The sequence below is a fragment of the Schistocerca cancellata genome, chromosome 4, assembly GCF_023864275.1.
Source record: "Schistocerca cancellata isolate TAMUIC-IGC-003103 chromosome 4, iqSchCanc2.1, whole genome shotgun sequence".
Lineage (NCBI taxonomy): Eukaryota > Metazoa > Arthropoda > Insecta > Orthoptera > Acrididae > Schistocerca > Schistocerca cancellata.
Window position 1 is genome coordinate 206,309,769 of NC_064629.1, and position 24,585 is coordinate 206,334,353.

Below are 24,585 nucleotides of genomic sequence, written 5' to 3' on the forward strand. Positions count from 1 at the left end.
ATCATTGTCATATGGTGACTGTCATGGGATTGCTGCTACCGTCCTTATATAGCAGCCCCACCGCCTGTGATGTTACGGGGGCCCACTCCTGCGTCATATACAGGGTGTCTCAAAACTTCTGTGTCGAATTCAAACAGATTCTAATGCACCCAGAACCGATTATAGTGAGGCAGGGAACCAATGGTCGGAAATACAAATTTATTGTATTATGGACATAACAGAATAAACCACATAACAACAACGTAGCTCATAGTAATTGTTCAAAGCCACGACCGCCACTCTCAATGCATGTAGTGCAATGGATCATGCAGTTCTGCCGCACTCTCGCAAAGATCCCGGGTGTCTGCTGTACATTGGAACGGGCAGCACCTGATAAACAGCACACAACTCTGTCCACATTATTTGCTGCCTCCCTGTTTGACTGGTCCACGTTACCTGGTATTCTTGTGAGACGTATTGCCATAGTTCACGGAGACTATACCCCTTGTCGTCTGTGAAAGGATGTGGTTTCAACAGGACGGTGTACCACCCCACTTCGATCTAAATGTCCACGAGAAGAGCACGTACCTTCATCGTTGGATTGGAAGGGGAAGTCCGGTCCCAGGGCCAGCGCGATCGCCGGATCTAACATTTCTCGAATTTTTCTCTGGTGTACGAAACCCCTATAGAAACGGATAAAGACCTGCTTGCTTGGGTCCAAGCTGCCTATCTCCTGGTACAACAGACACCAGGGATCTTTGCTTGAGTGCGGCAGGACTTCATGCGCCGTTTCCATTATTGAGACTAGCCTTCGTCACTCTGTACATCTACCATGAGCTACATTGTTGTTATGTTTTGTATGCTATGTATATCCATAACAAAATAAGTGTGCATTTCCAACCATTGGTTCTCTATCTCAATGTACTCGGCCGTGAACACATTATCACTTGTTTCAATCTGACCCAAAAGCCGGCCGCTGTGGCCGAGCGGTTCTAGGCGTTTCAGTCCGGAACCGCGCTGCTGCTACGGTCACAGGTTCGAATCCTGCCTCGGGCATGGATGTGTGTGTTGTCCTTAGGTTAGTTAGGTTTAAGTAGTTCTTAGTCATGGGGACTGATGACCTCAGATGTTAAGTCCCATAGTGCTTAGAGCCATTTGAACCATTGTGAACCCAAAACATTTGAGACACCCTATATGGTAATATTTTAATTGTGCGCCCGCCGCGCTCACTTCAACCTTCTGTCGGTTGGATCCAAATCTGAGCTAAGCTGCAGGGCGCCATCTCTACTGACGGTACTGTCAGTCAATAGGTAGCCACTAAAAGTGCCAACTTTGTCGTGTGCTAGTGAGAGCCTGCATGCATTTGAACGCCAAGTAAGAATTATTAAACTCGTCTGAAATAATTACTCTTACCACGCCAGAGACGGTTATCGGCACTAGAAAGACCTGAAGTGTCACGTGCTGTGACGTACGCCCTGCGACCTGGCTCCTTGTAACGTCTCAGCGCGGCTATATGAGTACGGCAGCAGAAACCACACGACAGTTGCCAGCTGACAAAGGCCGAGCGGCTCACGGTCGGAAGCTCGTGGACGTTTCACCACTTGAACTGGCTGCAAGGTCGAGCAAATTTTATTAGTACACTACTGGCCATTAAAATTGCTACACCAAGGAGAAATGCAGATGATAAACGGGTATTCATTGGACAAATCTATTATACTAGAACTGAATGTGATTACATTTTCACACAATTTGGGTGCATAGATCCTGAGAAATCAGTACCCATAACAACCACCTCCGACATTGAGTCAAACAGAGCTTGGATGGCGTGTAGAGGTACAGCTGCCCATGCAGCTTCAACACGATACCACAGTTCATCAAGAGTAGTGACTGGCGTATTGTGACGAGCCAGTTTCTCGGCCACCATTGACCAGACGTTTTCAGTTGCTGAGAGATCTGGAGAATGTGCTGACCAGGGCAGCAGTCGAATACTTTGTGTATCCAGAAGGCCTGTGCAGGACCTGCAACATGCGGTCGTGCATTATCCTGCTGAAACGTAGAGTTTCGCAGGGATCGAATGAAGGGTAGAGCCACGGGTCGTAACACATCTGAAATGTAACGTCCATTATTCACAGTGCCGTCAATGCGAACAAGAGGTGACCGAGACGTGTAACCAATAGCACCCCATACCATCGCGCCGGGTGATACGCCAGTATGGCGGTGACGAATACACGCTTCCAATGTGCGTTCACCACGATGTCGCCAAACACGGATGCGACCATCATAATGCTGTAAACAGAACCTAGATTCATCCGAAAAATGACGTTTTGCCATTCGTGCACCCAGGTTCGTCGTTGAGTACACCATAGCAAGCGCTCCTGTCTGTGATGCAGCGTCAAAGGTAGCCGCAGCCATGGTCTCCGAGCTGATAGTCCATGCTACTGCAAACGTCGTCGAACTGTTCGTGCAGATGGTTGTTGTCTTGCAAACGTCCCCATCTCTTGACTCAGGGATCGAGACGTGGCACCGAGAGAGGTGGCGCAGTGGTTAGACACTGGACTCGCATTCGGGAGGACGACGATTCAATCCCGCGTCCGGCCATCCTGATTTAGGTTTTCCGTGATTTCCCTAAATCATTCCAGGCAAATGCCGGGATGGTTCCTCTGAAAGGGCACGGCCGACTTCCTTCCCTAATCCGATGAGACCGATGACCACGCTGTCTGGGCTCCTTCCCCAACCAACCAACCAACCAACCAACCGAGACGTGGCTGCACGATCCATTACAGCCATGCGGATAAGATGCCTGTCATGTTGACTGCTAGTGATACGAGGCCTTTGGGATCCAGCACGGCGTTCCGTATTACCCTCCTGAACCCACCGATTCCATACTATGCTAACAGTCATTGGATCTCGACCAACGCGATCAGCAATGTCGCGGTACGATAAACCGCAATGGCGATAGGCTACAATCCGACCTTTATCAAAGTCGGAAACGTGATGGTACGCATTTCTCCTCCTTACACGGGGCATCACAACAACGTTTCACCAGGCAACGCCGATCAACTGCTGTTTGCGTATGTGAAATCGGTTGGAAACTTTCCTCATGTCAGCAAGTAGTAGGTGTCGCCACCGGCGCCAACCTTGTGTGAATGCTCTGAAAAGCTAAGCATTTGCCTGTCACAGCATCTTCTTCCTGTCGGTTAAATTTCCCGTCTGTAGCACGTCATCTTCGTGGTGTAGCAATTTTAATGGCCAGTGAAACCGTTTATTCGTTCAAAACAACGTGCCGCTAAATAGTTGGAGGAGTGCGTATACGCTGTGTGGAGAGTACAGTCCGTCGTGTTGCAGGTTCCAGCAGTGGCGCAGCCAGAGGCTGGTGGCGGCGGGTCGTCCACGCGGCTACCCGCGCCAGGGCCGCGCCCCCACTTACCGCGACTTCGCTTTCCGCAGACCGCACACCCACATGCCGCCACCGCCGCCGCCGCAACAGCACACCAGGTGAGTCCACAACCATTGCAGCTCGCCTTGTTCCGGAGCTCTCGAGGTAGGGATCGCGGTAGTTAGGACCTTGTACGAGGGCAGTAAGTACCGGGTGATCAAAAAGTCAGTATAAATTTGAAAACTTAATAAACCACGGAATAATGTAGATAGAGAGGTAAAAATTGGCACACATGCTTGGAATGACATGGGGTTTCATTAGAACCAAGAAAAAACAAAGTTCACAAAACACAGATGGCGCTGGACAGCAAAACTGCTACCGTTGGGGTAAGAGGTATGCCGATATGTTACAGAATCGCATCATCCCCAGCCTGGCTGCTAAACACCTGCTGGAACGTAAGATGTTTATGCAAGATGGCGCTCCACCCCATATTGCTAGATGCGAGAAAGATCTCTTGCGCGCATCGTTTGGTGATGATCGTGTGCTCAGCCGTCACTTTTAGTCATGCTTGGCCTCCCAGGTCCTCAGACCTCAGTCCGTGCGATTGTTGGCTTTGGAGTTACCTGAAGTCGCAACTGTATCGTGATCGAGCGATATCTCTAGGGATGCTGAAAGACAACATCCGACGCCAATGCCTCACCATAACTCCGGTCATGCTTTACAGTGTTGTTCACTACATTATCCCTCGACTACAGCTACTGTTGACGAATGATGGTGGGCATATTGAGCATTTCCTGTAAAGACCATCATCTTTGCTTTATCTTACTTTGTTATGCAAATTATTGCTATTCTGATCAGATGAAGCGCCATCTGTCGGACATTTTTTGAAAGTTTGTATTTTTTTGGTTCTAATAAAACCCCATGTCATTCCAAGCATGTGTGTCAATTTGTACCTCTCTATCCACATTATTCCATGATTTATTCAGTTTTCAAATTTATAATGACTTTTTGATCGCCCGGTACTTATTCAATGACCGTTCACACATCCAGATCTATGACTTTCCTAAATCACTTCAGAGGATGCCAGCTCGTTTCCTATAAACTGACCACACGCTTCCAGCAAACATGTTGTAGGCAATGCTTTCGTTAGAGATGGAGAATATGTTCACTTCCAAAGGAAAGGAAAAGGGAATGGACTGAACCCTTTTTGGAGAAACTACCTGTCCATTCACCTGAAGCAACTGAAGGAAAGCGAGGTAAATCTAAATTACGTAGCCGAAGGATAGCTTCTCCCTAACATGGCTACAATTGTTGTTACCGGAAGCTCTCTGTATCGCGAGAGGTAACACTTATCTGCTGTAAGGTTAATGCTAAAAATTGATATGGCTTTGTGTCTTACGGTAGTTACACCTGTACTGGACTCGGCTAATTGACGAGAAGTCCAGAAAAAGTCAAATACCAAAAACCAAACACTGATATTCAATAGCTACGTATTTTTTGTCTTTGAGCATAAGCAACTATGCGAGGACTAGGATTGTGCAAAGCATTGAAGTCCTACGAAGGGTGTAATGCAGTGGTAACTGCGGAGACGCGAGACGCAAAAATGCAAACATCTACAGGATGTATTAGGAAAACAATCTTAAACGCGTTTATTTACTTATTTAGTGCCGACCGGATTCAGCCCATCGCAGGGGCCATCCTCAGGGGAACAGTCTCCTGCCACACCTTGGTGGACGTGACGCCACCAACAATCGACCAGCTCTATGTTCGCCCTGGAGATGGCCCATGCGATGGGCTGAAACCGGTCGGCACTAAATAAGTAAATAAACGCGATTAAGACTGTTTTCCTAACAATAAGTTAATTTTATATCAAGCGCTGTTACTCCACAACCATGTTGTCCAAACATCTACAGGATAGTTATAATCAACCTCTCACTACTTGAACCGGTGTAGACCGGATACTATTTAGCGTATTGGTACCAACCTTTATAGGAATAGTATTCAGACTGCGCGCTGGAGCATTTGCTTTGTTAATAGTTTCATGACTCACCGTTAGGCGCCGGTACTGGTACGGTGATGTAGGGTTAAAACACATGCCTAAGTGTGCATTACAGTTGCAGACAGTCAGCACGGGTCTAGATAATATGAACAGCGCATTACTTGTAAAGCTATTTTATCAAAACAACAGCAATAGTGCTGCTACTCTTCGTGAGTACCGACGCCATAAATAAATACGCAGAGGCCCTCTTTCAGCACCGAGATTGAGGAGCATGATTCAGAAGTTCGAATTAACTGACGATTTCGGAATTGCTACTGGCAGAACCCGACGGCTAATTGAGCCAAAAAGCTTTGAAGAAGTTACTGTTTCCATTGATGAGAATGCTGAACGCAATTGCTATCCTTAAGCAGTCCACGAGCTGTGTCGCGAAAGTTGAACATCCCATGGTCCACCGTTCGAAAAGTGCTGCAAACAATTGTGAAATGGTACCTTTAGTGCGGTTCCAGGCTGTCGTGGATGCAGATGGTCGTCAAATTGAGCAACGTTTGTAACCTGGAACGTAAGCACGGCACACATTTACCCCTCTCTTGTGGAAATTAAAATGTGTTTCTTTGAATGGTCTGTTTATTATTTCTCTTACGCATGTCCTTAAAAATGTTTTCTCAATGTTTGATTGACCTACGTTCACTCGTTTTTCATGGGAGCCCTCTCAAGTAGCGAAAGTTTTATTACAACGACATTATACAGGATGTCTCGGTGCGAGCGTGCGAAAATTTAACAGGACATAGAGGACGCTCCACTGAACAATTTGAGATAGGGAACCTGGGTCGGAGATTCAAATGGTTCAAATGGCTCTGAGCACTATGGGACTTAACATCTATGGTCATCAGTCCCCTAGAACTTAGAACTACTTAAACCTAACTAACCTAAGGACAGCACACAACACCCAGCCATCACGAGGCAGAGAAAATCCCTGACCCCGCCGGGAATCGAACCCGGGAACCCGGGCGTGGAAAGTGGGTCGGAGAAGCCAGCTTAAGGAGATAATCAGAATAAAAACAGATTACTGTGTACTTTTTTTATTTACATTAGTTACAGTTAACTGCAAATACCCTCAGGGATACAATGAACGTACCATTTGTACTGTATCTTACAAAATGTGCTGAAACTGACGGCCATCAACCTCAATGCAAGCATATCATCGGTTAACAAGATTCTGACGTACCCCGACAAAGATCCCTGGTGTGTTTTGAATCACATCACAGGCAGCTACAATTTTGGCAACTAATTCCATCTCCGTATGCACTGGGGTCTCACACACAAGTGATTACAGCTACTCCCGTTCGAAATAATCAAGGGTATTCAGGTCAGGTGACCTCGCAGGCCATGAGATAGGACCTCCCCTTCCACTCAATCGACCAGGAAATACAGCACTGAGATGGTTGCAGACATCCACACTGAAGTGAGGCGGTGAACCGTCATATTGTATCTACATCCTCTCACGAACAGCGAAGCGTACGTTCCCCAACAACTCAGGGAGAGCTCTTTGCGCGAACCTCTAGTACAAGTGGCCATTCAGATGGTCTTCTGCACCATGACTTCCTAGTAATCAGGCTCGTCCTCCTTGTTTCCTTGCAGGAAATAAAGGATGTAAATGTAAATAAACAGCACAGTACATGTAAACCTGTACGCATGTTAGTTGTAAATAAGTTGGATAACGGTAATGCTAGACAAAGCGGTAGACACGTTTACCTCCACATTTCCTCCACAGATTCTCCACGTCAAATTGTTCAGTGGAGCATTCTCTATATCCTGTTACGTTTTTGCACACTCTTACGGAAACACCCTGTATACAACTGGTCGCAAATCGACCGTCACAGGTTCGGTGCAGCTACACTACGTGATCAAAAGTATCCGGACACCTGGCTCAAAATGACTTACAAGGGCGTGGGGCCCTCCATCGGTAACGCTAGAATTCAGTATGGTGTTGGCCCACCCTTAGTCTTGATGACAGCTTCCACTCTTGCAGGCATACGTTCAATCAGGTGCTGGAAGGTTTCTTGGGGAATAGCAGCCCATTCCTCGCGGAGTGCTGCACTGAGGAGAGGTATCGGTGTCGGTCGGTGAGACCTGGCACCAAGTCGGCGTTCCAAAACCTCCCAAAGGTGTTCTGTAAGATTCAGGCCAGGACTCTGTGCAAGCCAGTCCATTACAGGGATGTTATTGTCGTGTAACCACTCAGCCACAGGCCATGCATTATTAACAGGTGATCGATTGTATTGAAAGATGCAATCGCCATTCCCGAATTGCTCGTCAACAGTGGGAAGCAAGAAGGTGCTTAAAACATCAATGTAGGCCTGTCCTGTGATAATGCCATGCAAACCAACAAGGGGTGCAAGCCCCCTCCATAAAAACACGACCACACCACAACACCACCGCCTCCGAATTTTACTTTTGGCACTACAGACACTGGCAGATGACGTTTACCGGGCATTCCCCATATCCACACCCTAGCATCGGATCGCCACGTTCTGTACCGTGATTTGTCACTCCACACAACGTTTTTACATTGTTCAATCGTCCAATGTTTCCGCTCCTTACACCAAGCAAGGCATAATTTGGCATTTACCGGCTTGATGTGTGGTTTGTGAGCAGCCGCTCGAACATGAAATTCAAGTTTTCTCACCTTCCGCCTAACTGTCATAGTACTTGCAGTGGATCCTTATGCAGTTTGGAATTCCTGTGTGATGATCTGGATAGATCATGCATTACACATTACGACCATCTTCAATTGTCGGCGGTCTCTGTCAGTCAACACACGAGGTCGGCCTGTACGCTTTGTGCCGCACGTGTCCCTTCACGTTTCCACTTCAGAAACAGTGGACCTAGGGATGTTTAGTAGTCCGGAAATCTCGCGTGCAGACATATGACACAAGTGACCCCCAATTACCTGACCACGTTCGAAGTCCGTGAGTTCCGCGGAGCGCCCCATTGTGCTCTCTCGCGATGTCTAATGACCACTGAGGTCGCCGATATGGAGTAGGGGCAGCAGCTGCCAGCCCAATGCACCGAATATGAAAATCGTATGTTTTTGGGGGTTTCCGGATCCTTTTGATCACATTGTGTGTGACTGACGCCACGAAAAGTGTATGTGAATAGAAGAAAAAACACTAGTTTTAATAAGCTAAAGTCTCATTTCTCCACCTTCCCATGAGTGGGGACAGGCTGATAGTCCTGCGCGACGGATTTCCGAGAGAATGGCTCTGAGCACTATGGGACTTAACATCTGTGGTCATCAGTCCCCTAGAACTTAGAACTACTTAAACCTAACTAACCTAAGGACATCACACACATCCATGCCCGAGGCAGGATTCGAACCTGCGACCGTAGCAGTCGCGCGGTTCCGGACTGCGCGCCTAGAACCACTAGACCACCGCGGCCGGCTCCGAGAGAATCGCCGAACTATCCGAAGTGCGCTCGTCTCCCTTCGCGTGTAGCTACGAGTGAGAATTCCTTTGCCTTTTTTGGTATAAATAATATTAACAACTGTCACCCATTCGGCGTTTGGTTGCGTTGGAGGTGGATGTTGTTACTTCTCCTTTGCTGTAGTGGGGGCGCCCTGCTTGAACGTCTTTGCACAGCGTCCCCAAGCCTGGAAGACTACTGGTTTAAGCGTTCACACAAGTGAAAGCTATCAATCACGTGCTCATAGCAGGCCTTATACAGCTGTGTCACTGAAAACCTCGTCGTGACCAACAGAGACCAGTCGTTTAAGGAAACAGTCGTTTTCAGCGACTCCGGCCGGGCGACCCCGCCGAACAGTTCCATAAATGAAATTTACTCGGAGGGACTTACGGAAAGCGTTTGTACTGTATGTTCATGTGTATCAGTTCGCTCTTCCGGTTTCGCCTCCCTTTTTTCTGCCACGTTATCTCTGGCAGTCGGCGCAGACCCGAAATAGTGCCTGTGCCGGGCCAATATGATTCTCATGCCCATTCAAGTTAGTGCTCGTTCTCTACCGTCCTCCACGCCTACGAGACTTGAAACTCCAACCTGCTTTCTTCCTGTCAAGATCGAGCAGTTCTTAAGCTGCAGTACTGGGAAGCACTATACATACTTCTGCCCGAGGTTCCTGATTTGGATGACAGCTGCCATGGTTATGAAACTGGTATATATCGTTAGAAAGTTATAATATGTCAAGTAGCATTACATGTCCAAAGGACTGTGTTACGTTACGACGGGGTACTACAAAATTGCAGTAAAGCCAAATTCCGCATCTCGTTTGCAAGAAAGATGCAATTGGCACTTAATTTATTTCGAATTAAACAATAAGTGTATTAACCAACTTTGATTCCATCAGGACCCGTTGTTCACAGCGACCGTAGACTCGAAGCAGAGGCACATAGTAGTCAGTCGCAGTCCCATTAATTTTTATTATTCTTGTAAATCTAGATTTCGGATATAAATAGCTATATTCAGTGGATTTGCGTTACAGTTCAACAGACTTGTGGCGGTTAATGTCACCATACGTTATTACAGGAGTACAGGCAGAAGGACAACGAGGCGCCTTAGTGTCCTTCTGCCTGTACATCTGTAAGAACATTTGGTGACATGAACTGCCGCATGTCTGTTGAATTGTAACGCAAATGCACTGAATTTGGCTACTTATAGCTGAAATCTAGATTTGCAAGAATAATAAAAAGTAATGGAATTGCGACTTACTGCTGTGTGCCCCTCCTTCCAGCAAGTGTACTGTTACTAGTCATTGTTTATTTATTACCAAAACACGTATCGAGAGTGTAAACATCCATAATCACGTGGAACTGCACTGAGGTGAAAAAGTCATAGGATAGCGATATGTACAGATACAGATGGTGGTAGTATCGCGTGCACAAGGTATAAAAGGGTGGTGTATTGTCGGAGCTATTATTAATACTCAGGTGATTCGTGTGAAAAGGTTTCCGACGTGACTATGGCCGCACGACGGGAATAAACAGTCTTTGAACTCGGAATGCCAGTTCGAGCTAGACTCATGGGCCATTCCATTTCGGAAATCGCTAGAAAATTAAGTATTAAACGATCCACAGCGTCCAGAGTGTGCCGAGAATACCAAGTTTCAGGCATTACCTCTCACCAAAGAAAACACAGTGGCCGACGGCCTTCACTTAAGAGCAGCGGCGGCGTTTGTGTATGCTTGTCAGTGCTAACAGACAAGTAACATTGCGTGAGAAACCGTAGAAATCAATGCGGGACATACGAGAAGCATATCCGTTAGGACAGTAGGCCTCTCCTGGGCTTGTGACCAAATCGTTTGGAGCCTAGACGACTGGAGAACCGTGGCATGGTCAGATAAGTCCCAATTCAGTTGGTAGGATTCGAGGGTGGTGCATACTCAACTTGTCAATGTGCAAGTTGCTGGTGGGTCCATAATAATGTGGGCTGTGTTTACAAAAATGGACTGGGTCCTCCGGCCGAACTGAACCGATCATTGACTAGAAATGGTGATGTTGTTATGATCGGCTACATGGAGATTATTTGCAGCCGTTCTTGGAATTTATGTTCCCAAAAACGATGGAATTTTTATAGATGACAGTGTGCCGTGCCACCGTGCCAAAATTGTTTGCGTTGGTTTGAAGAACATTCTGGACAGTTCGACAGAATGATTTGGCCACCCAGATTAATCCCATAGAACATTTGTGTGACGTAATCCAGTGGTCAGTGCACAAAAAGCTGCACTGGTAACATTTTCGCAATTAGGGGCGGCTATAGAGACGGTGTGACTCAGTTTTTCTGCAGGAGACTTCTAACGATTTGTTGAGTCCATGCCACGTCAAGATGCTGCTCTACAGCAGACAAAAGGAGCTCCGACACAATGTTAGGCTGTATCCCATGACTTTTGTCACCTTAGTATATATGGATTAATATGGTATGTGTGTGATGTGATGCGACTCTAGAGTAATCTGTGGCGCTGTCTCCAGTGGTTGCAGTGTCTTTTTCCTAGTTGTGATATATCACCATATTCACGAAACCTGTGGATACAGGTTAGAGGAAGTCATTTCCAACACATCTTGTAATGTACCTTCATTATAACTATACCGTGAAGGAGAAAACTTTAGCTATATACAGCAGATGGGGGTACGCTCAAATGTTGGAATACGAAAAGTCGTCGACTTTAGATAGCAGTTTTCCCTTCAATACAAGCAAAAGGCGAATAGCTTCTCAACAAAGTGAGTTACCGAAATGTGAATCATAACGAACCATAACGAGCCTTGTGTCAGCACCAGGTAGCAAATGATAGTCAAATCCCTCAAAGTATAACTTCACAACCGTGTACTCATTACATACAACATGAGGTATTCTAAGAGGATCACATCAAGATCGTCTTTGGCTAACTGCAGCATTTGCTCACACATCCAGTCTATTCTACCGAACGCAAATTTGAAAAACAATTCCAAAATTGTGACTTTGAGGGAGATTTTTATAGAAGTACACTTACTGTGTTTGCCAGATTACCATCATCACACTGGAGAACCAAAAAACATTTCTCGGAAAAACATCACTAAGTACACACTGATAGCAGATAGGTTCTATTTTCTGAAGAGCCACGATTTAGTGTAGCTGCTGAACTGGGTAGGATTAAGCGTTGGCGGAGGTCACCATGTTATCGTGGAGCGTCTTCGACGTCCCGAACTTATATAGATGGGAGCACTTAGTTTTTTGTTTTTTGTATATTGATGCCGTTGACGATTAATAGTGACACTCATACGCTGTCAACAGATGCGCAGCAGAGCAATGACGTCACCAAGAAGTACTTCTTCGAGTCTGTGTCTCGACTAAATTTCGTAAAGATATTTATAGACAACGGTACAACCCGGAGCGACTACATTGGAAATCAACAAGACATTTGCGGCTGTTTGGGGACAGATACTAGTGATGCTAGAACTGTTTCTTGTAAAGTGTTTTGGGAATTCACAGAATTAGAGTTTGCTGTTGGACTGCAACTGTCGTGAGAGACGTATCTCTCATAGTTCTATTTCAGTTATGTATATTCTTTTTGATACTAAAAAGAGTATAAAATGCTCAGTAAACAGCATAGTTCTATGCTCCTAAAATTTTGATAATTTCTAAATTTCATACATTTCTCAGCCTCGAACGTACAACACAGCGTTTTGCTATCCTTATAATACTACATCTTTGACCACACCTCCTTTACCGAAAAAGACGATCTCACATACCTTCAGAACAGTAATTTGTTTCACATGAATTGTATTCGCAGTTGTAAATATGGACAACAATCAACTTTATCATGGAATGACGCCTATGAAAATTTGTTGTAGATATGGACAACAATGAAGTGTATCATGGAATGATGCCAATGAAAATTTGTGCCGCATCGGGCCTCGAACCCGTATTTCCCGGTTATCGCAAGCAGCCGCCTTACCTATACAGATAGCCTATGTTAAGGCGACCGCTCGCAATAAGCAGGTTCAAATGGTTCAAATGGCTGTGAGCACTATGGGACTTAACTTCTGAGGTCATCAGTCCCCTAGAACTTAGAACTACGTAAACCTAACTAACCTAAGGACATCACACACATCCATGCCCGAGGCAGGATTCGAACCTGCGACCGTAGCGGTCGCGCGGTTCCAGACTGTAGCGCCTAGAACCGCTCGGCCACCCCGGCCGGCGCAATAAGCAGGAAATTTAGGTTCGAGTCCCAGTCCAGTGCAAGACAACACTGGACTTGCGGTGTATTTCAGAAGGCGACAGGCGACTCTGAGTTACCGCCCTGACAGCAATCACTTTAACAAGTGAAGCTTCCACTTGACTACCTGCCCCATGTATCTGCTGAATTGATTTTGACCTTTCACTGTTTTTGTTGTTGAAACCATCATTAGACTCTATCACATTTATCAGAGTTCAAAAGAACTTGAATGCTAAAACACTATTAATGAAATGGTGGCCCTGTCATTATTTTAGTCATCTGTTGATGAGTGATTAATATATTAACATTGGATTGATCTTTTATAAAAGTTATGGCACAAGTTTATTTATTATAAAATAGGACAAAGAGATACATGTTATGCGAGATGATAAAAATAAAACATGGTCGGAAGGCAGCACAAATGTGGAACGAATAGTTAAAATTCCCCTGGGTGGCGGCTGGTTGGCAAATAGGGTGGCGGAGTAAATCATCAAATAGTATTGCGATCTCACAATGTGACATGAGTGTTAGGGGCGACTTTGCCAACCAAGGCCACACATAAGAAACATTCTAACTTGATATCATTCACCTCAAGGGTCACTCACTCACACAAAGCTGCATGCCTGCAGTCTTGTGAACATTGATGAGTGTAGTATGATTCATGTGGACCCAAGGATCGTTGCTACATCCCAGCCTTCAGACAGACAATTACTAAGCGGTTAGAAGGCTTTGCAGCATTATTTGTTTACTTATTCACATAATTTCTGAGGTCAGAGACGACTAATGTCCCTAATCATATTACAATTCGGTGGATTTCGCACCATTCTCTTCCTGAGTGATTTACCCTGCTCAATCTTACACAAGGTTTCAGTCATCCTCGATACATAAACAGACAATAATTATAACTTAAGAAACACACTCATTCCCAAAATCTAAAAAAATAAATAAATAAATAATATGTTGCACCTGTTGTGGGTATTTCCTAGGGCATTATAATATTGTTTCTTTTATCTCCAAGACCTTTTAAAATCACTGTCTTTGTGTTACTTAAGATGAACGCTTCACAATTTATCTACACTAGACTAGCTGTAAAAAAAAGTTTCACACTCCCCCTCCACAAGGGTCCCTGGGGAGACATGTTACATTTATCAAGACACACAGATAGAACATGGCACTAAACACACACAATTGGTCCCTGGACTGGCTGAAGCATTGAGGTGAAGGAAGGTCACACCAGAGTCAGGCTCGCCCTTCACTTAGCGCTTGATGTAGGAGCTCTGATCCCCCATCTGGTCCATAGCAACATCAATGAGGCAACTGGGCTGTTGGCATCGTCTCGACCTGGCAGCAGTTGGAAGTCTGGGCAATGGTCACGACATCTGGTGGGAGGGAATCAGGCACTGGTGTGATTGCACTGCGCCCAACATCTCCAACTCAAGTAGTGACGTCTCAGCCCCATCTCGTCTTTCGATCCAGTAGTTGAAAGAATACAGTCTCCTCTTGGATCAGGTGGTGAGACAGCGTTGCCTTTGGTGTGCAACCCATCGCCTGGTGACGATATCCTCTCTCTCACTGTGCCAGTGTATAAATTGTGATGTCTCCACTGTCGTCATTGTTTGTCTGCATCATGGTACACAGCTGCAGGAGCAACTCGTCCAGATCGTGGCCACCTGGTTCTGGACGCCATCTGTAGGGTGGGTGTGTCCACCTGGGGAATCCCTCTGGGCCTTGCTGTGGCGCAAGATTGTCTGCATGAGCTCTTTGAATAAATACAGTATGAGCACATATACAATTACTTGAGGGATTGTAATAAATAATGAAAAGAAGGAATATGTGTTATTGTATAAACTAAACATGAAATTCTTAACATTCATACTTGTCTTAAACATATGGTGGGAAGTGTCTCTGGTCTGTGTATGAGAGTAGGGTTATTACCATTTCCCGTTCATGCACTACCCCTATGATAGGCCAGCACTGCATCTACTCTTCACCCAGCATACTCTTTCCACACAACACTTAGTATTAACTTATTTTCTTTACCCAACACCTGTCAGCTTCATCTCTATGCCCTGCCTACTCTTAAATTATAACTACTCTATGTATAGTCCTCCTGTTCTTGGTACTTCCGGCAGCATTGTCAAATGGTTCAAATGGCTCTGAGCACTATGGGACTTAACTTCTGAGGTCATCAGTCCCCAAGAACTTAGAACTACTTAAACTTAACTAACCTAAGGACATCACACACATCCATGCCCGAGGCAGGATTCGAACCTGCGACCGTAGCGGTTGCAATATTGTCACCCAATGCCGAATTGGTCTGAAACTATGCTCCCATTCGTCTGCATAGATGCTCTGTCCCATGAAACCTGCTCCTGCATTCGCACATCTGAAACTTACAAATGTCATTCGTTCCTGCTGACGTGTTGCTCTACATGTTACCAAGATACCTCCAGTTTCCTCTTGTAAACTCGCTGCTGCAATAAAATACAAAAAGGTAAATTTGGTTCTCCGATGTAGGTCGGTCCTCGTCCGCACTAATGGTCCCTTCTTACTGCTGCCCTCCTTTTTCTGAACCTGAGGTACGCCACGCCACAGTGATCGCACTGTATGTGCTCATCCCTAAAAATGTGCTTTGTTTGCCTTTGGCGCTCTCTAAGCGCCAGCAAAACAAATAGACCTCGAGAAAGGCTTCATCACGTGAATGGCGATGGCACAGAATCTAAGCAAACTTAGCGTCTCCACGCACCTAATGTGTGGGCAGTTAACACCACTCATAACACACCGAAAATCGAGACAAACATGTACAGTGGCATGGCCGCAACCGCGTCATCGCTGAACAGCGGAAAACAACGTACCCCTGCCTCTTGGGCAGTGCAAGATACATCTCGGGAAAGGGACAGAAATACCCTCAGAGGCCAAAGTGATATTATGAAATACACTACTACGAGAACTATTCAGCTGAATTTGATGTTAATAATGCAGTCGTTTCTTGACTACCGTCCTTAAACTCCTTGAAGCGCGATAATGGACAATAGTGTGGTCCGAAGACATAATGACCATTTGTCGCAAAGGTAAATGCAGATTGGAGTCTGGGCTCAGTTCACTCAACGTGCAGAAGTCATCATGCCATAGACAGGTGTCAGTTAATACGAAGAGCTGAATTTGTATTCAATTCAGGCTTTGATTTTCAAGCAGGCAGTGAACACGTTGATACAATGATTTAACAACTATGCTACTCAACAACGACGTTCCTCAAGGAGTCGTACCATAAGGTAATAAATGACTATTACAAATACATCAATTTCAGAAATTCAGTAAACGAATAATGTAGATCGCGCTACACAATATCACCTAAAATTTGCTTGTCTACTGAAGATCTACGTCAAATTGATTCTAACCTAACTGAACTACTATAAATATCTATTTTATAAATCTTGTGTCTTCATATTCTAGCATGTTGATGTTTCTTGTTCCGATGGTTTCTGTGGCCTTTCTTTGAGCTGTGTCCACAGCAGCCGAGCGTCAGGTTCTATTTAAACATCTGAACACCGTCAAATCCCATATTGGAACAGTCTTAAAGGCGACTCTGTATCAAAATATCCTAATGAAGTTCCATGCAATTTTCACAGTCGAGCGAGGTAGCCCAGTGATTAGCACACTGGACTCACATTCGGGAGGACGACGGTTCAAACCCGCGTCCGGCCATCCTTATTTAGGTTATCAGTGGTTTGCTTTTTCCGTAAATATTCACAGCGTCTTGAAACTGCGTACTGAGCCAATATTAGAACGTGGATTCCTGTGTTCCTTGAACAGTGGTATTTTAGTTAAGCAATCCAGGTAGGCCTACCACATTGGGCTGCAGAGTTAACCTGCAGCTACATGCCTACTCGACACCAAAAGTTACAGAGGCTCTCATACAAATTCTGAAATTTAGCATTTCTTGACAACGGAGTATTGTAGAAATACTGGTTTCTGTCTTTGCAACAGGACATTAACCTCTAATCTTCCCTTCCGTATTATCAGAGCTTGGTTTATGGAGGACAAACGGTTTGTGAAACTCACGCATTTTCTTATAGTTGCAATCACATAACGAAAATACACTCAGGAAATATGATCAAGATTTGTCCATATTCTAATACTAGACCGCAGGCAACTTTATTTTATTTGGGTTCCTCGTGCTTGCACCCTTAATCATTGAGGGAAAATGGAAGTGGGTCAAAAGGGATCCCGATTTGTACTCCAGACAAGAAGAGAATTAGTAATTCATTTTAAGAAAAAAAAAGGAAAAAAACGTACCACGAAGGAATTACCCGTATGGGACGGAAATCGGTAGAAGTGATGTACATGTAATTACAAATAAAGGCTAAAATTTTAGACAAAGTGGATAATTTATTCAAAAGAAAGAGTTTCACAAATTGAGCAAGTCAGTAACACGTTGGTTCACCCCTGGTCCTTACGCAAGCAGTTATTCGGCTTGGCATTGATTGATAGAGTCCTTGGCTGACCTCCTGAGGGTTATCGTGCCGAATTCTCGCCAATAAGCACATTAAATTGTCGAATTTCGGAGATGGTTGGAGCACCAAGACAAGCAGTAGAAAGTCTCACCGTGTGCGGGCAGGTGTTATCTTGCTGAAATGTAAGCCCAAGATGACTTGCCATGAAGTGTAACAAAACGAAGCGCAGAATGTGTGGACGTACCGCTGTGCTGCAAGGTTGCAGAGGATGACAACCAAAGGAGACCTGCTATGACAAAAAAAATGGCACTCAAGACCATCACTCTTGGTTGTCGTGCCGTATGGCTCGCGACATTCTCGTTCGTATCCCACCGCTGTCCTGGCGTTCCCAGGCGCGTCTTCGACCTGGAATCTGATTGACTGGGGTAGAATTCCTCCAGTGATAAGTCCCACTTCGACTTGAGCCCCCATGAGCAGCAAAGACGGCTCTGGAGACAACCGTATGTTCTGACAAAAATGGCTATACTACAATCATTACAAAACCACTTCAAACAAATCATGAAATTCGTGAGGACCAGTCAGTTCGGGGAGATGTCCGCCCCGATAGCTGAGTGGCCAGTGTGACGGATTGCTGTCCTGCGGGCCCGGGTTCGATTTCCAGCTGAGTTGGGGATTTTCTCCGCTCAGGGACTGGGTGTTGTGTTGTCTTCATCATCATTTCATCCCCATCCGGCGCGCAGGTCGCCCAATGTGGCGTCGCGTGTAATAATATCTGCACCACCTCCCGGCCAATGACGCCAAACGCTCATTTCCATTTCCAATTGGGGGAGATATACTACAGAAATTGAATTTACTATTGAGGTTAATTGGCTCAAAAATGTTACAGATCGCCATCATATACATACAGAAAATTTTATTTAGGTATGTCTTGCTCTTTGGCCTTCGTAACTGAGCGGTCAGTATGGCTGACCACCATGCAAAGGAAACGATACTGACAGGGAATTTTCCTTCGTGGGAGGTCTGGAAAGGGATGCACTCAGCCTCGTGATGCCAACTGAAGAGGTACATAACGGAGTCGTAGCGGCCCCAGGTCTGCTAACCTGACAATGGCTGGAAGTGCAGTTTGCTGATCACAACCCCTCCGCACTGCATACAGATGACGCCATTAACTGATGGATGACAAGGCGGTCGAGCTCGACTGACCCGTCTGTGGCTTGCTGCCTACATATAATATTCAAACTAACTCCATGTGTATTACGTCGGAAAGATATTACTGGATCGTGAATGACACGGTGATACCTCTTGTAACTAGACAATACTGAACTACACCGCGCGTGTAAGAGCGGCGTCTTCGTGCAATACTGTACCAATGTAGTATAACATAAGACGTAAAAAGTAAATCTGATGGTGCAGGATCTTCATGGCGTATCGCTGTTCCTCCACCATCGTCTGAATCTCTACTGAAGGTGTCTTGAAGCCATACCTGTTGCTCCGTACATTGTTATAAAAGCTTTAACGTTAACGTATCACTCCACAACACTTGCTGCTCGAGTAATGGTGATGAAAATTTATTCCACCACCAGGACTGTAACCCGACACGGGGAGATTAGTGTGCAGTAGGGCCGTCGGTTACGAAGGAAGCTAAAATCAATATGCATCTAATCGATTTTTGTCTATAATCTGTAAATCTGTTTGTCATGATGCAACGATCATGATGCTTCGATGACAAATTGCTCTGCGAAATGACAGCAGAGATAAAGAGAACACTATCAGAGAATAACCAGCATACATCCCAAGGCAATATTTGAATATTGCACCATATTTTCGCTTCCCGGTTGTAGGTCGAACAGCATTCCTTTCTAATGAGTAGTACCTCGTGTGCTGTCCAAACACAAATGACGAAGAGTTGTTTTCTCCACACATGTTTCACGTTATGACAGGGATTAACGTTCAACAGTTGTCGTTATCTCCTTAAGTTTTCTTTACTACCTACGGCATGCCGGAAATTGTGTTTGAGGCACTTACACCAATGGAGGTATGTAGTCTTCCTGGGGAAAAGCGTCACAGTAGGTTAAACTATTGTTGGTCCCATGTTCTGAGTTTTAGAAGTACTCAGTCCTGGACTGAGACTGTTGTCATAGCTCTGCCGAGATTTAGCGCTGTTCACGGGTCTCACCAAACTCTTTGGGTCCTGCCCGAGGCCCTGCTGGATTCTGCGAGTTCGTGGGACGTTTATATTCCGGCCCGAGTGAATGAATTAAGATTAGACAATAGTATGTGCCTTAAAAACACTTACTCCTAACAACAGAATCCTTTTCTGGGGGAGAGTGCACAACATATGAGCGCAATATTTGAATTACAAAAAAAGGCTGCAAGAACAATAACTAAAAATCGTAAACAGGGCTCATCGTAAAATTCTGTTGAAAATACTGCGAATTTTAACTATACCACGTGATTCCCTTTACCAATCAGTTAAGCATATAAAAAAGTTTGATAATTACTGCACAAAGAATTCTAGATCTTGACTGAAATTCCACCAAGAAATAACAAATAAAACTATCAAAACGGAATTTTGTGTGAAGTAATAAAACTGTAGAATAAAGTGTCTAAGAAAGTAAGCGGATCACTAAAATAAATTTATTTGAAAAGACTGTTAATCTCTTCCTATTAAATAATACATTCTATAAGTTATGGATTACTTAGATAACACCGAGTAGGAGTTGGAAAGAAATACGTAAAACAGGTAAATAATAATAGAACAGTCCGCAGCTCGTGGTCGTGCGGTAGCGTTCTCGCTTCCCGCGCCAGGGTACCCGGGTTCGATTCCCGGCGGGGTCAGGGATTTTTTCTGCCTCGTGATGACTGGGTGTTGTGTGGTGTCCTTAGGTTAGCTAGGTTTACGTAGTTCTAAGTTCTAGGGTACTGATGACCATAGATGTTAAGTCCCATAGTGCTCAGAGCCATTTCATTTCAATAATAGAACACCTCAATCGTTTCACGGCGCACTTTCACAAATTGATGTTTTTTCTTCTAAAAAGCCCAATACCAGTGTTCTAGATTGGACAACCTTGTCATTTTACCCTATTTCTGAGGTCAAAATCTCACTTATTATAGAGGGACAGTGACTCAGTTTTTTAAGCAAGCGTATGGGTAGTAGCGTTACACAAAATGGAAAACAAACGTCATCGTCATTCTGATGACAATTGACAATGTTTGTACAGTGTAGGTAGCGTGTACAATAATTAGTGCTGAGAAATGAATGAACAGTGTAGCAATAGTTTTTACATAATGAAATAACCTACTCCAAGGATGTATGAACAAAACAGTATTGTACACTAGGACTCTAATCCTCATCCGACCATCCTGATCTAGAATTTCTGTCGATTTCTAAATTACTTCTGGAAAATGCCAGAAAGGTTTCTACAATAAGACCACAGCCGGCCAAATTTGGCCTGTACGTATGTAAATGCCTGTATACTTGAATTACGTTTTTTTATTCTTAAACTATAATACAACGACACGGCCAGTATCCTTATAAAAGTAAGCCACAGACGAATGAAACTACTACTACTACTACTACTACTACTACTACTACTACTACTATTACTACCACCTCTACTAATTTTTATTTAGGGCCAAAAAACTGCAGAACACTAAAAGTAAAAGGCAGTATAATAGAGTTGGAAGAGGAGTTAAATAAAATTTAACGCTGCAAAAAAATTAAACCTGAGTAGATTTAAAATCAGTACATATGTTTAACTACAAACAGCTGGACTAGGGAAGAAAAACAGGTATGTGCTCCAGGTTTAGTTGTAAAAAGAAAATTACAAACGGTGCTAAAAATATTGTACGTATTACAGATGTGGTTGCAAAAATAGCTTAAAAACAAAGAAAAGATACTACATATGTCTTATTCAAGTCAGTCCACTAACGTCCTCACAGTCTGATGTGCAGGAAGAAGACCTTCGGAAAGAGTTGAAGAAATGATGAGAATGAGAGACTGTTTTACGAAAGCAGAACAAAAACTAAAGTTCGAATCTTCGCTGAGATATTTGGCGTCTGATAATGAGATGTCATATTTGCCAATAAGAACAACATGTTCGTTCGTAACGGTATAAAACAAATTGAAAATGGATTTGGTAAAGATCTAACGAACATGCTATGCTTTATGGAACACCAAAGAAATTATTGAGGGTATGACCGACCTCAATTACTTCAGAACTTTGAGTGGTCATACATGCGCACGATGCACAGTAAAAACAACTACGAAGCTAGGGAAAAAAAACACATTCACTGTGCAGGAAGTCAGAACTGTGGATTACACGAGTTTGTTTAAGATATGGAGAATCCTAATTAAATTAAGCAACAACTTCAGTTTATTACGAAATGAAGGTTGTACAACCTTAGACGAATAGGGCAATTATTTAACATAGGTACTTACATAAACAGTGTAGTACGTTGCAGATACGAAGAAAGTAAAGTAAAAAATAATCTGAAATCGCACTAGAAAACTATTAAAGATAAGGCGAGCGTTTCAAGGAAACCATAAGAGAAACATGACAGAAATCGCTGAGGCTAACAAATCTGTTCAAAGAGGTCTTGGAGTGAATGTGCGAAGATGCAAATGAAATTTTGGTTAGAGAAGTAGGCGAAAGAAATAAGATCATGAAGAAACCAAACCAGGAATGCATGTTGAGTAGACATCAAATTTCATTAGATAGGATGGAAGACAACACACACAAAAAATTACAGTGATTTCAAAAATGTTGTTCAGTTCAAGAGATGAAAAAGGAACTTACATAGACAATAATGAATTTAACGGCTTTCTAAAACTAATGTAACGTGACGTGTTCGTAGCTATTCTAAGTATGAAGGAAAGAAATGCGACTATAGATGCCGGATTTGTAATATGTATGGCTGAAACTGAAACAAACGTAGTACAGAAGGTACTTGCAAAGATACATCCCAAAATAGAACTGTGCTGTAATTGTCCCGCGTCACAAGAAAAGAGACAGTTAAGACATATAAAACTATAGACCTATTAATGTTCTCTCTGTAATGTACAAAATATTCATCAAAATTACCCCTAAGTATGCGGTGAAAATGTAACAGGTTTCCTCTAGAAGCAGTTACAGTACAATGAGCTATTAGCATACCGTAACCGAAATTATAGAAGAGAACAATGAATATGAATTACCACATTGTCTCCGTTTCGTAAATTCAGTTGAAGAGAAGTGTGGGGAAAAAAGCACTGTTTCAGCCGATATTAGTATACTGCAGAAATTATACTGTTATAAATAGCCAAGAGAGAGTTTTCAGATCCCTAAACTAGGAAATCAAGGAAGTAATATAGGTATATGACACTTATTTAAACCATTTTCATTTTGCTGATGATACTGTTCTCTTTACTTGCAATGTAGATAAACAGCAAATAATGGAAATAATTATTACAGCAAATTTGATAAACGGCCTTACATTCGTTTGTAATAAGAAGAAAGTTGCCTAGCATTGATAAACTCACTACATCAGAAAGACCATAAACAAGATGTTAACGACAACTGACGAATGTCTTTGCTACCAGTTATATATAAAATAGTTCCCAATATTTTACTAAACATAGTAGAAAAACACTGCATAGTCATTTATGTGAATATCAAGGTGGTTTTAGGAAGGGCAGATCACGTTCAGAACAAATATTTAATCTTAAGTTAATTACTCACCACAAATTAATTAATACAAAGAATTGCATTAGTGTTTGTTGATTTCAAGAAGACCTTTTGATTCCGTCGATGCCCAAACTATAGCTGAAATAATCGGAGAATTTGGTGTAAAGTCTAAACTAGCAAATCTAATTCGTGAAACACAGACACAGTATCTAAAGTGAAATTTGCGAGAGAAATATCTCAGCCAACCGAAATGAACACAGGTGTATGACAAGGTGACGACCTACCATGTTCTAGAAAAATGACGAGAATTTGAAGTGAAAAACTGGATGAATATAAGATTTCATGAACAAGATTGGAAACAGGACAAAAAGATATTCGAATAAACCGTCTCACATTTGCAGATGACTTCGCTTTACTGTCTGAAAATGTGACAAAGATTAATCTTTTAGAAGTAGATAGTAGGACCGATTAAGAATTTCTGTAGAAAGAAACAAATTTTTTACAATTTTTTCACCGAAGTTTCTGAAAACAGCAATTGGTCAGATTGAAATAGTTAAAAAATTTAATTATCTTGGGGAGGAAGTCCAAGAAAATAGTTTGGAATAAGCTGCTACAGAGGAAAGGATATATAAAATGGGTGGGTCAGTTGGTATAACTAAAGACCTTCACAACAAAAATGGTTCCAAAAAAAACGCAAAAATAAGGCATTGCAACACGGTAGTGGAGCCAGAATGTCTGTATGTTAGCAAATGTCTAACATTAAACCACAATTTATATAAATTGGAAAAATCAGAAACTCGAATTCTTAGGAAAATACTAGGCCCGCTTGTGTAGTAATGATGAAATTCATCAATATATACAAAATGTATCGGAAGTAATGTCAAATGCAATACTGTAGATTAACGAAGAAGATCTTCAAATATTTGTTGGGAAATAAGCCAGTAACAAGCTGGAGGCATGAAGTAAAGAAGTATATAGAAAAAAACATACAGTCTGAATATACAACTGACGGAGAAGTGCTTGGGGAAAAGGTACTGAATACTGAAGGGTTCCTAGGTATGGGAGTGAAAAAAACTGGTCTGAAGACAGGAAGAAAAAACATAGTAGACAAATGAAAGAATACTGGAGGAAAGAAAAGGAAAACGAATAAGAAGTTGAAATTGGCTAGAAGTCCTTAGTTGGCCTAATCAAGAAGAAAAAAAAGTCTACAATTAACGTATGGAAAAGAAAATGGTAAAACTGAACAAAAAATCACAAAACAAGCCGATAAATTGTTGTATTTAGAGGGGTTGAAGAAGACTGTTGAATTAAAAAAAAATTACCCGAGATAAAATTTGCATCGAATCCCTTTGTTAACTTAAATAAGATCTAAATAGGATCGTCAAAACAAAGCTTCCGATGTCTTT

The 24,585-nt window shown here is 43.3% G+C and overlaps 1 protein-coding gene across 2 annotated transcripts in view; it reads left to right on the forward strand.

Annotated features, from left to right (window-relative positions):
- The window catches only part of LOC126183627 (glycine receptor subunit alpha-2), a 515,719-nt gene that overhangs the window by 288,361 nt on the left and 202,773 nt on the right, over window positions 1-24,585 (forward strand). Inside the window, exon 1 of one of the 2 annotated variants that reach the window (XM_049925749.1) lies at window positions 3,430-3,474. The exons of the other annotated variant lie outside the window; for it this stretch is intronic. Within the exon in view, the coding sequence (XP_049781706.1) occupies window positions 3,440-3,474 (35 nt within the window). The 5' untranslated portion in view covers window positions 3,430-3,439. Of the gene's footprint in view, window positions 1-3,429; window positions 3,475-24,585 lie in introns of those variants that run through there. 2 annotated transcript variants of the gene reach the window in all.